Below are 17,940 nucleotides of genomic sequence, written 5' to 3' on the forward strand. Positions count from 1 at the left end.
CCTCCCCCTCCCCCGTATACACTTTTCCTGCTTTCATTTTCTTCATAGCACTCATTACCACCTGACATACTATATATTTACCTGTTTATTTTCTGTCCTCCCCACCAAGATTATAAATCCCATGAGAGCTGAGACGTTTTTTGAGCATCACTGTATCCCCAGTGCCTAGAACAAGGTCTGGCACACAGTAGGACTGAATAAATATTTGAGGAATGCATGAATGAGTGGTAAGTTTCCCACTGAATCCAGAGTTCAGCCTTCTGTTGTTCCATCCCTGTTCCTCCAGCTTTCCTCCTTACAAACGAATCGCTCATCACTCTGTACTAATGACCTGGATTATAGGCGGTCTTTTCTTCCTTCCTTCCTTCCTTCCTTCCTTCCTTTCTTTCTCAAGAGGAGGGGTTTTGGTGAGGCAAGTTAAACAGCAGTTTATGATGCTGGAGAATGCCTTGATTTCCTCATCTGTGCTGTGTGACCTAGGGCAAGTGACTTGATCAGTCTGATCCCTAGTTTTACCATCTGTGAAAAGGTGATGCTACTTCTCCCCCAGGATTGTGGGAGGTTTTGAAATGTCCTCTAGTAAGCAGTAGCTGGCTGTGGATGAAACGAGGAGTAGGGAAGGAAGCAGAGGTGCTGGCAGAAGGAGCCCACTGTTGGAATGTGTGGCCCTTTGTCTGGGGGCGATTGCGTCCGGCATGCAGGAGGATGGCTCCATGAGAACAGCACTGATAGCCTGAGTCTGGCAGGTTCAAGCAGCATTTCCCAAAGGGCAGCATGGGAGATGATCTTAGGTAATACACAAAACGCTTTCTATTTTTAATTGCTATGAATTTTTTATGAGTACTAAGAAAATATTGGTTTTCCATTTATGGCACTGATGTAAAGTTTCCTTTTAAAATGAATTTATTTGTATGAAAGAATAAGGCAATTTAAAGAAAAATATTAAGTAAATAAATTGTACCTGCAGCACACAGATATGAGAAACATCATGACAGTGAATCCCAAAAGGCTGACAGTGGATTCCGAAGTAGGTTCCTGGAACCAAACTCCAGTTCCCCAGACTCGGGGCAGCTAGTGACAAGTGGATGTTTTGGGGGTTCATGAAGCTGACAGGTGAAGCAGCAGATAGCACAGATAGAGAGTGAAGTTTGAAATGCAGCTACTACTTGCAGAATCCCTGTGCCGGTTCCATCTCCCAGGGCCAGCTCCCTTCCAGACATCCCTGGGGCCTCTGGTCCAGGGATGAGGCTCATAATGATGGTGATGATGGCGATGATGATTGTGATGATGGAGAAAAGGATCATGGTAGTGATGATGACGGTGCTGACGGTGGGTGGGGTGGTGATGGTGGTGATGATGATGATGAAGATGGAAATGATGGTGTTGATGATGAAGATGATGATGGTGGTGATGATGATGGTGATGGTGGTGATAGTGCTGGTGATGGTGATAGGATGATGATCACGATACAAAGAAAAAGAAATAGTGCTGAATACTTTGAAGCACTTAGAATATGCCCAGCCCTCTTCTGAGTACTTTCAGTGATTTAGATGCATTACTTCATTTAATACTATGAGGTAGGTACTATCATTATCTCCATTTTGCAAATGAAGAAAGCAATGTTAGGTACTTTCTATGTATTATCAGTTTAATCCACACAACAAATCCATTATGTCATAACCATCCCCATTTACAGAGAGGTTAAGTAACTCACCCAAGGTCACACAGCTACTTAGTGGCAGGTTGGAGGCTCAGACTCAGGCACTCTGAGTCCAGAGAGCATGTTCCTGACCACCACACCACACTGCCCCTGCAGGACCAGGACAAGGAATGAGGAATGGTCTCTGCCCCTGAGGCTCAGTCGGGGAGGCAGACATGTGGCCAATTAACTGTGAAGCTCGACAGAATTAAACGAGTAACGCATTGGACTTTATTAGCAGGTGTGGCAGGTACACGGGGGAAGGGAGGATTGATGCCAACTGAGGGCATCCTGGAGGGCTGCCAGGAAGAAGTGGCATTTGATCCCAGCCTGGAAGGTCTTCAGAAGCAGGGAGAGTGAGGGAAAGGGCACTCCCAAGTGAGAAAACAAGAGCAGAAGCAGGGAACCTGGAAGGGCGAGCTGAATGATGCTCAGAGGAGATGGTTAGCCCAACCAAGACCAGAGGCTCCCCAGCATCCTGGGGAACTGGAGGGGCGGTACAGGGGCCCAAAACATGGGCCCTCTCCTTTCTACAGTCCCTTTTGATTTTTCTTGTTTTGAGGGGTTTTTTTTATGGGAGCTTTCGAGAAAGACAGATAGAAAGATGAGTGAGCTCCAGCCTGCCCTTCTGGTACATCATTGCATAGAGGGAAGATACAAGAACGTAAACACACCACCTCGGCAAGCTTATTATTCTCATAATACCAAGCAGCACACGCCATAATTCAAAATTCAGAAACTAAGCACAGTTGGAAGAGAATGTCCCCCATAATCCCACTAAGCAGAGAAATCCTTGGTCAACATTTTGGTATTTTTTTTCCTGGTATTTACTCAGCGCATAGTTTTTTAATAACATAATCCTAATCACACAGTATGCAATTTTGAATTTCATTTTTTTCCACTTGCCATTTAACATGAGGATCCTTTTTCATGACGGCGCAGTTCTAGTAAACATTTTTAATGACTGCCTCAGTTGATTATTTTATCACGTGGGTGTACCAGAGTTTATTTAACCATGCTCTGATTTTTAACCGTTTGTTTCTTTGTCAAATTTCGGATCCTGCAAATAAGGTTTGGGTGAAAATCCTTGTGCGTGAAGATTTTCCTGCATTTTGGATTCTAACACTGGGAAGGATTCCCAGAAATGGAATTACTGGGTCAAGGGTGAGGAGCATTTGTTAATACCTTGGCCACACAATGCCCAGTTGCCTCAAGACAGACTTGGAGCTGGCCACGGCTGCACAGGGCTGTCTCTGAAAGAAAGATTCATGTCAGGGTCGGGGGAAGAGCACAGGCAGACAGGCCCAGGTTGGAATTTTGTCTCTGCCTCTTAGTCACCTTGTCACCTTGTGCCTCAGTTTCCTTATCTGTAAAACAGGATTTCTCAACCTCGGCGTTATTGACATCTTGGGCTCAATTCTTTGTTGTAGGAACTGTCCTGTGCGTTGCCGGATGTTTAGCAGCATCTCTGGATATGGTAGCAGCCCCTTGGACGTGACAACCAAAATGTCACCAGGTGTTGCCAGATGTCCCCTGGGAGGCAAAAATCACCCTGGTTGTGGATCGCTGTGTAAAATGGAAATAATATCATACACACCTAATAGAGCGTCAGGAGCTCTGTGAATGGCAGCTGTTAGCACTGTTGTTGTAGCTGGATGCTACCAAGAGGACTGCTGGGAGGACAGCCCACATCAGCTCGGAGGCCACTCCCAGCTCTCGGGGTCCCTGGGTCTCTGATTCTTTGGCCAAGGATCCAGCAGCACCCCTGTGCTCTCCTTCCAGCGGTCACAGTGCAGCCTGCTCTTTAGAAACGGAATCGCTGCCCGGTCTTCCAGAGGGAAGCCTTTCTCTGTTTCCTGCCCTCCGCTCACCCATGCTGTCTGCAGCACAGCCTTCCTCCTGGAGGGTGGTGAGTGTTGAGATGGCTGAGTTATCGGGGAGCCCAAATCCTTCCGGCTGTGCCTCCCTCGGAGCGAGGTAGACCCACCAGCAGTGTTTCTCAGACCCTGCCCCTTCGGTGCAAACTCACTGGAAATCCAGCCCCTCCAAAAAGTTCATGTGGTAGGTTTTGAGACTCCCCCGGTGGCATGTCACGTGTGGCACCCCTTCTTCCTGCCCTGCTGTGGCTCACCCTGACGCCTTGGCCTCCTGTGAGCCTTCATGAAACCTCAGAGCTTACCCTTGCCTGTGGCCGGGGACGCCTTTGAAGACCCTGACATCATAGCCAAGGACAGTACTGGAAAGTTTCCAGTTCTTTCCAAAGCTGTTGGCCATTGGCCCTGCCTTGCACAGCCTGGGGGCTCCTCCCCACTGTGCCCACCAAGGATGCTGTTACTGACAGATGCCAGTTAAAGATCTGCTGAGCTATTCTGCCAAGACCCTGGGCGTGCTCAAGCCAGCAGTGATCTCTGGGCCTCTTAACGTGTTCGTGCTGCCACCGGTGAATGAGGACTCTCTCTCTTCTACCCTCGTGGGGGCAGCATGGTTGGGGACTAAGAGCGAACACTCTAGACCCAAATGGCGGCAGTTTGAAGCCCAGTGCTTGCACTCAATGGCAATGTGATTTCAGCCAAATTATCTCCCTGTGCCTCAGTTTCCTCCTTTGTAAAATGGACATGGTATCAGGACCTACCTCACTGGGTGGTGTGGGACTTCAGGAGTGTAATGGGTTGTCCTGCACACAGGAAGTGCTAATGTGTGTCTGCCGTGATCCACCGTAGCATCATCCTGGGGCCGCAAAGCCGAGCTGCCCCGACTCCTGCCCCTTTTCACGGCTTCCAGGGAGAAGCTCTTTCAGCTCCGCCGCGGGCCGGGTAGGAGGTCTGATCTGAGAGCCTAGGCCTCTGTGCATTCCAGGGCCAGCTCCCCGGCCGACGTCATCATCAGTTACCCTCCTGCCCCTGCAGGCCCTCTTCCCTTGGAAGAGTTTAAGAGTCCGTGTGGTCACTTACACAGAGTGACCATTGTCCCCCACCGACCCCCCGCCATGCCCCTGCTCCTCCAGACAGGTCGGGCTCTGGGAACCCTGAGCTGGAAGCTCGGCTCCAGCAGCAGGGGCTGAGCAATCTCCTGAACTCCCAACCCACCAGGTCGCCCCCCGCTGGAATCCACGATGGCACATACTTTGAGGATTCAGGCCTCAGACTCTTCATCAGAGTTTTTCAAAGGCCACACCCAGAGGTGGCGTCTAGATTAGTGCTGTTTTGGAGGCACTGTGGTGTAGTGACCAAGAACAGGAGCCCCGGAACCCAGCTTGGAGTCACAGCCTGCCACTTCCCGAGTCACGCCTGGCCAAACTGCCTCTTCCCTCGATTTTCCCATTTCTGAAGTGGGTGTAACAATACCCATCCCATATGGCTCTTTTCCACAGTAAACCAGAAACTGTATCCAAATGGCCTTGGACGGGGCAGCCGCTCAGCATCTTGTGGTTCCCGCCTCTTCAGTATCTTGTGGTTCCCACCTCCGCTGTCTCCCTCCTCCTTCCCTCCCCTCGAGGTCACCATCCTCATCAGGAAATTCAAAACAGTGTCATTGTGCCCAATCCCACCCAGAGCTGCCATCCTGGTGTCTTCTAGGTTCCTTCTCAGCGTTCGCCGAGTGGGCTCTCCTGTTGGACCAACGGTTGGAGCTGCCCCTTCCTCCACTAGATTGAGGGGACTGGTTAGGGGCAGATACTCGGCTCCCTTTTTTCCCCCTCCCAGGGAGTGAGGTCCCTAAAAGGTGAGAGAGTAGAGAGAGAAGGGAAGAAGCACCAGCTAAAGGACCTAAACACACCCCAACAGGATGCCTGGAATGAGCAGCTTTGCAACGTCAGTTCCTAAAAAAGTCGACCCCAGCCTGGGTCAGGGCACCGGCAGGCCTGGCCTCCACGTCCCAGGTCCCACTGTCCAGAAAAGAGGGAGAGCAGCAGGCCCTGAGCCAAAGAGCTGCTTGTGCATGCCAACCGTGTGCCAGCACGTCCTCATCTTGCACTTGGCCTTCACAGCCACCTGATCGGGGAGTATTATTTCCTCGCCCGCGAGGTTAGGGGACTTGCTCGTGTTTACGCAGATGGGTGGCAGAGCTGGGATCTGGACTCCGTCCCCTGGCTCCTACCTAACGTGGGGCACTGGTTCTCTGCATTGTCCATCTGCAGGGCCCCTGGGGGTCTTCCCTACCCACACCTGCCTCTAAAAGAGAATTTCCTTCTCTGATTCCTTTTTGAGTTTCTTGGATGTGTTTCCCTGCTGTGGGACGTGGAGAGAGGAGGGTCAGGCTCTGGGCTGGGCCTGGTAAGATGCAGAGGGGCGAGGGGAGCAACTGCATCTGCCGTCCAGATCTCAAGCTTAGTGGATTGTACTCTGGCTGGGTTGTCCTGACAAAGCCTTAGGACTCTGACAACACAGACGTTTCCTTTCCTCGGACAACCCCCATCAGAAATAGTAGCTGCTTAGAATCTTGTCTCGAGAAGGGTTTTAAGGATGCATCTACAGTCAGTGGATAAGAGCTCTGTGCTTGATTAACCATGTCTGCCATGGACACGGAATGGAAAGGGGAGTATTTGCCATTCTGCCCTCAGCTGAGACCTCACCTTGTAGACTCCCCACAAAGGGGGTCAATTGTCCTTTTGTCAATCTTCTTTTGAGGAAATGGTCCCTCCTGCAGACAGGAAGTGGGCACCTAGAAGGCAGGCCTTGGGCCTTCAGAGGAGCAACTCCTGCCTCTCACTGAGCCTCACTTTCTTGGGTTTGGATTTTAGGTAAAAGCGTCAGGTTAAAAGATTCACCTGGATGACAGAGAACTGGTGGGCTCCACAGGCCTGGGGTCAACTGGGCAATGAGGGGTTGGGAATGGGGGAGGGGGGAGTGTAAATCCCAGCAAGAGTTGATGTTTCAGCCTTGAGTCTGAAGGCAGAATTCCATCCTCTTTGAGATCTTCTGTCTTTTCTCTTAGGGCCTTCAAGTGATTGGATGAGGCCCACCCACAGTACGCAGAGTAATCTGCTTTACTCAAAATCGACTGATTTAGATATTAACCACATAGAAAAAATACCTTCATAGCAACATCTAGACTAGCATTTGACCAAACAACTGGGCACCATGGCCTACCCCAGTTGACACATAAAATTAACCATCCCAGATATTTTAGGCAATTGTCTCCCATAGTGTGCAATGCATTCCAATGTGCAAATGAGACTGGGACGGTGCATGAAATGACATTGGTCACAGAGTGATTCTTTTAAATTCTGTTTTAATTCTGACTGCTTTAAGAAGAAAGGCTCCATTTAGAATGAGCCCTAACACCTCTCTAACACTTCTTATTTATAACAAAAGAAAGCGGGACCAGAATTCAGCTATAAATTAATTACACTGTTTTTTTTCATGGAATTAACTTGTACAACGACCTTCTTTTTATGGCAGGTGATACTAATTTTCCATTTATGGTAGTGACATAACGTTTCCTTTTTAAATATATGTATTTTAAGAAACAAAATAAGTCCATTTAAAATTAGGTAAATAATGGCACACATGGTGCTTGCATACAGCTGTACTCATGAAGCTGACATACAAACGACCCAAGTTTGGGGAACACCATTTTAGCTTCCAGGCCCAGCCACTCTCCCCACAAGAACATCCTCCCTGTGTAGCCAACCAGGGAGCATGCAGGTTTGGTTTGATCAAGGAGAAGGCTAGTTTCCTTCTGAGAAGTCAGGAGAAAGACCAGAATGTTCCCAGGGTTTGCTAGTGCTGAGAAGAGTGAGACAGAGCCCGCTGGGGCATGGTTAAGTGCATGGATTCTGGAGCCAGACTAGCTTCAAATCCTGGCTCTGCCGCTCCTGGCTACAGAAGTTTGAGAAGTTATACAACTCTTTGGGCCTCTGTTTCCTCATCTGCAAAATGGATTTGTAAAGGTACCTACTTCATAGGGGGTTGTGAGGATTAGATGAATTAAAGTGCTGAGAACTGTGCTGGCACATAAGGAGTGTCATTTAAGACTGGGTTGCTGTTGTTGGAAAAGATTGACAGAGAAAAAGAATATTCTAGCACAGCGCCCTAGATGCTGCGATAACAGACACAGGGGAGTGGGGAGATTCCAGGATGGTTTCCTGGAGAGATTAATATAGAAGCCGATACCTGGATGGTGAGGAGGAGTTAGCCTAGAGAAGAGGAGAGAGAATGTTCTGGATAAAGGGAATAGGGTATGCACAGGCTGAGAGGCAGGAGACAGTGGAGTCCTTCTTGTGACTGCAGGGGGCCGGGGTGGCTACAGCAGAGGCTATGGCAGAGGGTGTGTCCCGGGGTGATGGACATGGAAGCAGATGCACACAAAGGGCTTCCTGGGCTTTGTGAGAAACAGTGGGTTCCAGAAGGGCAGGACTGGACAATCGTAGCAGCCTCTGTGCTTGAAGCAGCCCCCCGAACCTGGTAAACCCTTGACTGTCGTGTCATGCATGAAGGAATACTGTCCCCTCTGCTTGATGTGTGACCTGGAGGTCCCAGGGGACCACTCCCGGTGAAGGAGAGAACCCACGGGTCAGGATCTCTGCAGAGATCCCAGGCACATCTTCTCTGCTGGTCGTGGCTGCCTGAAGGATCTGAAATCTTACTTCTGTCCACAGGTGACCTGGTGTCCCGAGCAATGCATCACTTGCAGCCCCTCAATGCCAAGCACCACGGCAACGGCACCCCCCTGCACCACAAGCAGGGGGCGCTCTACTGGGAGCCCGAGGCCCTGTACACCCTCTGCTATTTCATGCACTGCCCGCAAATGGAGTGGGAAAATCCCAACGTGGAGCCTTCCAAAGTCAACCTCCAGGTGGAAAGGTAAGACCCGCCTTGGCCTTGGAGGAGCTCCCCTCTGGCCGACACCATCTTGTAGGGGGTGGTACTGCCTGCAGGGAGTATGGGGGTGGGGGAGGGGAAGGATACTGGGTGTCAGAACGGCCCGGATCCCAGAAGCCCTCTGGATGGGTCTGGATGGGAGCCTTGTGCCCTGAGCGGGTATCTGAGAGCTGGGGGCATCTCTGAAATGGGTTTGCATAGTGCTGGTCCAGCTTGGGATGAAAATGGCCTCAGAGAAGAGTGCGTCTGCAGACTCCAGAGGGCCCGGGGCCTCTGCAGTGCACGGTGGCACCTTGTGACGGTGGCTCTGGGGGGGCCAACTCCTTGGTGGGAGGCGTCTTACTTCCTTTCCTCTCTTGGCTGCCTTGGGACCCCCCCGGGGGAACGTAAACACCTGCTCAGCCAGAAGTGGGCCTCTCAGGTGGGCGGGAGACCACTGGGCTTGCCCTGGGGGGGACAGCATAGCTGTTCTATGAAGCAGAACCCTCACAGGAAAGGAGGGAACGGGAGAGAAGAAAGGGAGGGCTCCTTGGGAGAGGAGCCTCCCTCTGCCCTGGCTTCTCCTGCTCCCTGGCTCTGTCCCTCCACTTCCGCATGCCTCAGTCTCCCCACCTGTAGACCAGTGGCCGAATTAAGCGGTTCTCAGGTCCTCTTCTCTCCGGGAGACCCCAGGATTCTCTGAGGGTGGTTTCACCCTCTCAGAGGCAGGGCGTCAGAAGCCACGATTGGGAGAGAAGGCTGCACACAGAGCTCATCTCCCCACAGTGTCACAAATCAGGCCCCTCCTCCACAGGCCTGGTTACCCTAACTCCTGTAGTAGTGACCCCTGTTTATCAAAAGAGTGCTTAAAAGAGGAGGCTCTGGGATCCAGGCTTCAGGGATCAAATCCAGGCTCTTCCAGTTAGGAGCTGGGGGGCCTTGGGAAAGTACCTTAACCTCTCTGTGCCTCAGTTTCTTCAGCTGCAAAATAGCACTAGTAAGACTAATTCCTTTGTAGAGCTGTTTAAGGATTAAATGAATTGACCAGCACCCAGCACATAGTAAGTGCTGGATAAATGTTCGCGTTTATTCTTGCTGTTGTAGATATTGTCTGCATGTAGCGAACAGCTCCCAGCTGGGGCTCAGTGTGGTTTTCCTGACTCTGTTCAATGGTTCCAAGTGGTTTTGAAATGTTCATTGGCTGTTGTTTCTGCTGGGATGGATTGGGGCGTAATTGGGCTCCTAACCCACGTCTCCTGGCTTCCAGTTAAGGGAAGAGGATGGAGCATGGGCTAGACACAAGTTGCTTTTTTTTTTTTTTTAAGAATCCCAAATTGGCATCAATATTTTAATCCAGTCTGGAGTTAGCTTAATCAGCGGATTACTCAGGTCTCCTGCTATCCCGGCCAAATGAGTGGGTACCCTGTGCATATGTTCATGTGCCAGACATGCCCCAAATGGAGAAGTGGCAAAATGCCCATGGTCCCTGGTCAAAAAATAACCTCCATCAGTCGCTCCAAGACTGTGCTTTCTGTGAGTGTGACTCCTGAGGGTTGAGAGAATGGAGACCATCGGCCTTGGCTGGTGGGGCGTCCCACTCTTCAGCCTCTGACCCCGACAGCCTGCACGATAGTGCAGTTTCTCTGACTCTCCTCCCTCACATCGTCTTCAGTTCCCGACTCTATACAGATGACCCTTCCTCCATCTCCAGTCAGACAGCGCCTCCTCTGGGCTCCAGAACCTTCTCTTCCCACTCAGCCTTCCGGGTTCCGCTGTCAAGTCTCATGCTCTCAGGCTGCAGCTCCTTCTCAGAGCAATTCTTCTGTTTGTTTATTGCCTGTAAGTTTCATGAGGGCAGAGAACACATCTGTTTTGGTCATTTTGATGGTCCCTCCACACCTAATGCCAAGCTCAACATCTGCATAATGGAGAAGTCAACAAAAATTTGCACAATGAACAATCCATTGATCTAGCTGACTAGGGAACATTTCCATCTGGAGTGCTCACAACCTCCCTAAAACTAAAGCCATCATCTTTCCCCCAAAACCCACTGTTCCTCCTTTGTCCCTAGTCTCTAAAAATGGCATCACCCTGTCACCCCCAGTCAGAAAACTGGGACTCACCCCACGCTTCTTCCTATGGCCAACTGGTCAGTAGGTCTTGTTGATGCTCCATCAGTGACAGCTCTCATTTCTCTATTCCTGCCTCCCCGGACTGCTGCTACTGCATGGTCCAGGACCTTGTTCCCTCTTACTTCTGTTACTGCATTTGATTTGTAAATGGTCTCCCTGGATGTGAGGATTAACATCCTCAGACCAGCCCCATCCTCAGGGCCACTAGACTGAAACTTCTAAAATACAAATCTCATCACGTGACACGCTCCCTGCCCGGGCTTCCGCCACATTTCCTGTTATGCAGTGTCCATCTTCCCTTCTGGAATCTGTTTCAGGATTCGGAGTGTAGCTGGAGTGTCTATAAGCCTAGGTAGACCGTCTAAGGACTCCAGACTCTCTGGGGCAAGTTTTAAAGAGGCACGAGCTGCGAGAGAGAGCAAAGAGAGCATGTCTCAGAATTTGTTGGAGTCAATTATCTTGGTCTTTCCGTTCCTTTTTGGTTGGATTTTCAGGGGACAACACAAAACGCAAAGTAGAACTTGTCATTTTTTGAGTTCTGCTCACTTTGGGTTTCTGGAAAGAGAATGGATTTGGGAGTCAGATCAACGAGTGGATCTGGACCCCCACTCTGCTTCTTCCAGCGCCTTAGACAAGTCATCGCACCTCTTTGAACCTCTATTCCTCAACTGGAAAGAACAAGACCAGCCTCGTGGGACTGGTGTAAACAGTGAATTAGATGTTACAGCTAAGACATCCAGGGCCGTGCCCGGCACAAGGGGACCTCCCCTCCTCCCCACCCCTCAAAAAGTAGCTGATATTATACACTAGTATACATTTTTTTTTCGCTCTAGAATTCTGTTATCGTTGTCCCTACAGAAGCCTGTGTGTGATTCCTTCTAGACTAACGGCCATTTCTTCCTGTTCTGTGATAGAGTAGGCATTGGAGCTTAGCATCTGAAATCACTCATGGAAGGCCTTCAGAGGAGAGGGAGCCTCTAACTGTGTTCAGTCACATGTTTACAACCAACTCCAAACCACAACCGCCAAACAAGAAATTTCCAGTGGGAGGGAGGACTCTAATTTGGGGCTGTTTCTCTCTCTCTTTCCATCTCCTTCCCCCACCCCAAATCAAACGACATTTCCTTGCCTCTTTCTCTCTATTCCAGCAGTCAAGTTGGGCCGTGGTGTTTCTATGGTTTTCCACTAGACTATAATCTCTTCAGGAACAGGGGCTAAATATTCTTTGCTTTGGTCCGTGCCCAGCAAAAAGCCTGGGAAGTACTTGTTGACTGAAATATCGATTGGTTTGTACTTCCAACCGTCTCTACTTGTCAGAAGAGCCTTTCCCGGCTGGAGCGTTTAGCTCCAGGCCTCCGTGCACCGTGTCACTCTTTCATGTGGACACAGCTTTCGAGTCGCTGCGTTTGCTTTGGACAGTTTCATTTTTCACTGTGGGATTTTTGAAGAAGCTCGGTGCCAGTGTGAAATTTCTGTAGTTTAAGTTTTTCCAGAACTTTAGCTACTATTTTTTTGAGCTTCTGAAATCTTTCCGGTACCTCAGATGTTTTTATTTAAAAAAAAAAAAGACACCTCAGATAAATTTTGTAAGATTGTGATTAGGCAATATTTATTTTCCAAATAGTAACAATAAAGGTCAACACCTTAATTTTGATGGTGGCGGCCATGCGAGGCTGCTGTTTTTAAATAGAATCATCATAAGTCAGTCTGTGACAAGATTTTCCTCCCCTGGATCGTTACTGGAAATATCAGTGATTCCTAAACGTGTTTGGCCCAGGATGAGTTCAGTAATGTGTTGCCATGACATGAAAACATAGTAGGATAAATTGGAGCATTTTGTTGTCTGAGGTAGCTGGTAATGCCGGGGAGGAACAGAGTGGGCGTCACCCAGAAGACTGGACAGCCAGGTGGTTCTCCCTCCCTCAATCTCGCTGAAAACAAGCCAGAATTTATACCTGGGCAGTGGCTGCTCTAGGCCCTTTTTGCAAGCAGAGCTGTCCAGACAGATGTGGCAGACCGTCTACCAAGGGTATCTGAGCCAAACACGTGAGTGCACAATCACCCATCACCAACCGAGGGAGGAAAACTAACGGGAGAAGCAAAACCGTCTTAACAAATGGGAGCATTCACACTTGAGGAAATAGAGTTAATAATGCAGACATAACAGACATTCGAAGTTAATGGTACCCAAAGACATCTTCCAAGACACTCGCCCTGCCAAAAGATCACCCCAACATGTCCGTTCTTCATGCTTTCTCATCCGTGGCGCATGTGACAAGCGATAGTCAAATTTTAACATACTCCAATGGACATACCCAGAGTTGTGCAAAATTTCCAGCATGCTATTATAACTTCCTCGTTCTTTCCCACTAAGGAATGTATATCAGAGTGCACGTGGTCAGAGGTGTCCTTGTTACAAGCGGCACTCCTGGTAGGAACGCTTAATCGTAACAGTTGAACCTCCTGTGACTGCTTCAAGCAGAAAGAAAACCACTGGGAGGCCCAGTGTAGGCAGAGGCTTACCGAACCCTGCGCCCTTCTGCATGAGAATTTGACCTTGGGTTAATTATCTAGCTCTGTTCCCCTGGAAACCTGAGAAAAATTGCAGTACCAACGGTGTTACTAAGCAACATTGCTTATGGTCGAAATGACCCTAGATTGGTAAATTAGATCTGGTCTGGTAGTACTATAAATAGTTGATAAATATCCAGAGCTTTGGGCTCCCCTGAATTCGTTGACTCTTGTAACTGGCAACATCCTTGTGGGGACCTTGGAAGCCATCTCTGTGGAGTTGTTGCAAGAGATCGTGGGGTTCATAAACCAGGACAGTTCCCACAACCATGCAAGCGGTCTCATCTCCTTGCACCTGAGTGCCACCTGGGGAGAAGATAGCTCCAGGATGGCTGGCTGAATTGCTCTAAGCACTCCCCACTGAAAGGAACATCTGATGCTATCCTGCCGGGCCACATGTGGCCTATGATATTCCCACAGGTCTAAATGTTTAGTAGAGTTTAAGAAGACTTCTGGTGGGCATTGAAGCCAGAGAGCCAGGCTTTGAGGCTACATGACCTGGAACAGTGCCCGTGTTGCACCCTGGGATTGCTCTAGCAGAGACCTCACAGCCACCAGGGCTGGGCACTGACACTTGACCTTCACCACTGATGCTGGGCATCTGACACTCCCAGCAGGACCTCTGTCACCATTAGCCCTGAAAGCTGACTGTCTCTGCCACGACCCTTGTCAGCCCCATGTTCCACCTACATCACACCACTTGTTTCCATATCAGTAGGGTTGGGTCACATGCCTGCACCCTAGCTGCAAAGGAGCCAGGGAAGGTGAATTTTTCTATCTTGCTGACCATGAACTAATAATATGAGAAACTCTCCAAATACAGGAAGGCCATCAGTGGTTCTGGGCAGCAAAAAAGTTGACAAAGTGTTAGCTCCCACAAACATAGGTTTCCTGCCCACCACACAAGAGGGGCCAAGTGAAAACTGGAACACCAGGGTTATGGCAAGGAAAGGGTTTTTATTTTCGATGATATCAGCTGGGAGATGAGAGTGGGCCCTCAAATTCATCTCATCTCTTCTTGTCTCCCTGAAAGATGGGAGGCCAGGGGTTTTAAAGGTTTGTGAGGAGTGTGGCTGCTTGTGGAAACACAGTGGGAAGTCAGTGGCCTGGCTGGGTGGAGCTTTCCCACCAGCCTGTGTTGGCCTTGGGAGGCTGCTTTCAGGAAGGAAGAGGAGATGATAAGGAATCCAGGTAGCTGTCCTTGGTTGTCTGTCTCCATGGCGTATAGTGGATTATGGAGCCGGGGAGCCAGGGAGTAAGCAGAGAAAGAGTGCTTTGGTTTTAACCCCATATATGCTGGGTTTAATGTAGGGGAACCCATATCAGGGCTGGTATCAAAAGGTCCGCTACACTGTTTTTTGCTGAGGAAGATTCGCCCTGAGGTAACATCTGCTGCCTATCCTCCTCATTTTTTTTTTAAATTTTTATTTTTTTGCTGAGGAAGATTCTCCCTGAGCTAACATCTGTGCCAGGCCTCCTCCACTTTGTACATGGGATACCATCATAGCATGGCTAGTGAGTGGAGTAGGCCCACATCTGGGATCCAAACCCACGAACCTGGGCCACTGAAGCAGAGTGCATGGAACTTTAACCTCTCAGCCACGGGGCCAGGCACCGCTACACTCCTGTGAGTTGCTATTTTTTCCCTTTATAAATAACACACAAGTAAATTATTTGCACAGTTCAGTACTTTTGACCATTATTAGCCACACATCCCAGAGCTGATTGGCTTACCCACCACAGTGGAGAACCGAAATGCTCCCCAACTTGAGGACTCCTTGGGCTCACACCCTGGGAACCTCAAAAACAAGAAGGAGGAGAGAAGAGGACTCTTCGGGCGTCTTAAGCAGGAATGCCACATTCCCTGCCCAGAGGAAGAAAGCTGCTTCCTCATCTTCCTAAGGGCAGTGATCACGTCCAACACAAAAGTCCCCGAAAATGCCCAGCCTGGAGACGGTCACAGTCACTGGAGGAACGGGGACACGGCAGAGTGAGAGGACCCTAGATCAGACTTGTTTTCTGCAGGGCTCTCTGTCGGCTGGTCTGGAATCCCAACCACGTTATAATTAGTTCGATTGGGAAAAAAAAAATGCCTATTGAATTCTAAATAACTTAAGAAACAAAGTTTTAAAACATGATCCATTTGTGACTTGAGCATTGCTGCAATTTATTTCATTTGGCCAGGGTAAAAAGAACTCTAATCCCACTATTTTTCAAACTCTAGGTTACAGCCCATTAACGGGCCATTAAATCAATGCAATGCAGAGACTGGCGAACGGGTGCCCCACGGCCCCGCCTGGCCCACGGCCTGTTTTGATAAAGTTTTATTGGAAGGCAGCCACATCCATTTGTTGACAAATTATTTATGGCTGCTTCTGCACTTCTGATTAGTCGGGACAGAGATCAAATGCCACAGAGCTGAAAATCCTGAACTATTTGGCCCCTTCCAGAAAAAGTTTGCTGACCTCTGATATTGCGGGTTGTAATCTGCATTTTCAAAAAATGACCTAAAATGGAATAAAAAAACTAGCAGAGTTGTTTGTATGAGGTAAGGTGAGTTATGTTTCGTGAAACATTTTTTTTGGTTACATTCACTTAACTGGAGTTGATTAACTTGCCCAAGGTCATGCGGCTAACGTTCCAGGACTAGTGTTGGAACTCTGGGAGTCAGGCCCCGGTCTGTGCTCATATCCAGGAGGCTGTCTTGCCATCCATGGGCTGCGGTTTTAAAGAAATAATAATGTTTGAAAGACTCATCCCTAACCCCTAGAATTTTTTTTACAGTCTTCATGAATATTTACAGGATATAAAACCAATCCATTTACTAAATAAAATGTGATAAGTACCAAAAAAAAAAGCGAGAAAGAAGAAACTCTGACTTACCCATAGTCTCCACATTCAGGAACAAGCACTGTGACTAGACAGAGTATATATGCTGTGTATATACCAAAGTTTTTTGGTTGTTTTACAAAGTAAGGAGCATATAGTACATGCATTTTTGTTGATCCATGTCATTAAACAGCCTTCAAAAGCATGATTTTTCAAGGAACTGTTCCGTTATTGGACAGTTAAGGTCAAGAGAAATCTAGGAACTGGTATATTGAATATGTTTCATGCCGAAGATGATGAAACTGAGGCCCAGAGGGATGAGTGGACTTGTCTGGAGTCATAAGCACATTTGCAATGGATTTACAAGACAGTGCCTCAGTGCCTTTGCATGTGCTTTGCCCTCTTCCTGGAGCACCATCTCCCCTCTGCTCCATCATCTGGCTGCCTCCATCAGTTCATCCTTCCAGACTCATTTGAATCCTCACCTCCTCCAGGAACTCTTCCCTCCCACCTCATGCTGCACTGAGCGTCCAGGGCCTACCGCAGTGCATAGCATAGAGCAAGTGCTCAAAAGATGCCTGCAGAACTTAACAGAGCTGGCTCTGAAACCTACGTGTTCCGGCTCCTGGCTCAGTCAGCTGTGTCCCCAGTGTCGACTCAGGCAGCCCTCAGCTGGGTACTGGCTCTCCCAGTCACCTGCTCTAGGCCTCAATTGCCTCAGCTATAAACAAGAAATAATAATTCCTGTTCCATGGGGCTGTTTCAGTGACTAATGAGCCAACTTATGTAAATACCACGCACAACAACTGACACGTGGCAGGCGATCCATAAACGACAGGGGTTGCTATTTACTCCCTTAATACAGGTGGACCTCTTCTTGGATGTTCTGAGAGATTTTGACCCACACTTGGTATGTGGCTGGCCCTCCCTCCGTACTTTATGTATATTAACTAGTGCAGCCCTCACAGCATCCCTTGAAGTGAGAGCCAGCCTTACTCTCCCCACGGCACAGATGAGGACACTGCCATGCAGTGAGGGTCAGCAAGCTGCACGTTTGGGCAGGTGTGTGAATGTCAAAAACATCAGATGAATGCTGGGTGGCTACAGGGAACAGAGCACTACACTAAGGCAACAGAATATATACCCAGGGGCGCAGGGAGGTGGAGAACAGGAAGCCCGATCTTGCTCTGAAGAGGTGTTGGGCGCAGCTACAGCAAGACTGGAAGAAGGTGAGAGACTTGCCAAGGCGTCTGGACTTTCTCCTATAAGCAGCGAGGAGCCAGACGGATTCTGAGAAGGGAGGTGAAGGGACCCGTGTCTGCCACCTGAGACGTGCTCCCTGGACAGAGACATGAGGAGGATGCCTTGCAGGAAGGTAGGGAACATTCGATGAGCACCACCAGGAGCCATGTCCTATGCGAGGCACTTTACTTGCAGAGTTTAATTTAATCCTTCCATCAACCTTGTGAGGTAGAAATGCCTTCATCAGCAGATGAGACGATTAAGTCTAATAACTACGAGTGGGAAAAAGCTCTTTGGAAGCTTTTTGGGTAATGCTAAGGATCTTCATAGCACAGTAATTATATCTCTGGATATTTCTTATTCTGGAGTGAGAATGCCTGAGTTCATATCTTGGTTCTAACTCTTAGCTGTGTGACCTTGAACAAGTTACTTAACCACTCTGAGCCTCAGTTTTCTTATCTGTAAAATGGGAAATAGCGTAGAATCTTCTTCAGAGGGTCGTTATGAAGCTATTATGTATTAATATATATATATAAAGCAGTTCAAGTCCCGCACACATTAGGCTCTTTATAGATAATGGCCACTATAATTCTCACTCTCACGGTGTTTATAACCTGGATGTAGACTACAGCAGGGCTTCTCAAACTTCAGTGGGTCTTTGAATCTT

General features: G+C 48.8%; 1 protein-coding gene across 4 annotated transcripts in view; it reads left to right on the top strand.

The window, feature by feature from the left end:
* Positions 1–17,940, top strand: part of ABTB3 (ankyrin repeat and BTB domain containing 3) — a 301,232-nt gene that overhangs the window by 186,205 nt on the left and 97,087 nt on the right. For all 4 annotated transcript variants that reach the window (XM_070600630.1, XM_070600632.1, XM_070600631.1 and 1 more), the window contains exon 3: positions 8,298–8,502. In XM_070600630.1, the coding sequence (XP_070456731.1) occupies positions 8,298–8,502 (205 nt within the window). The remainder of the gene's footprint in view (positions 1–8,297; positions 8,503–17,940) is intronic.

The sequence above is a fragment of the Equus przewalskii genome, chromosome 29, assembly GCF_037783145.1.
Source record: "Equus przewalskii isolate Varuska chromosome 29, EquPr2, whole genome shotgun sequence".
In the NCBI taxonomy this organism is placed as follows: Eukaryota; Metazoa; Chordata; class Mammalia; order Perissodactyla; family Equidae; genus Equus; species Equus przewalskii.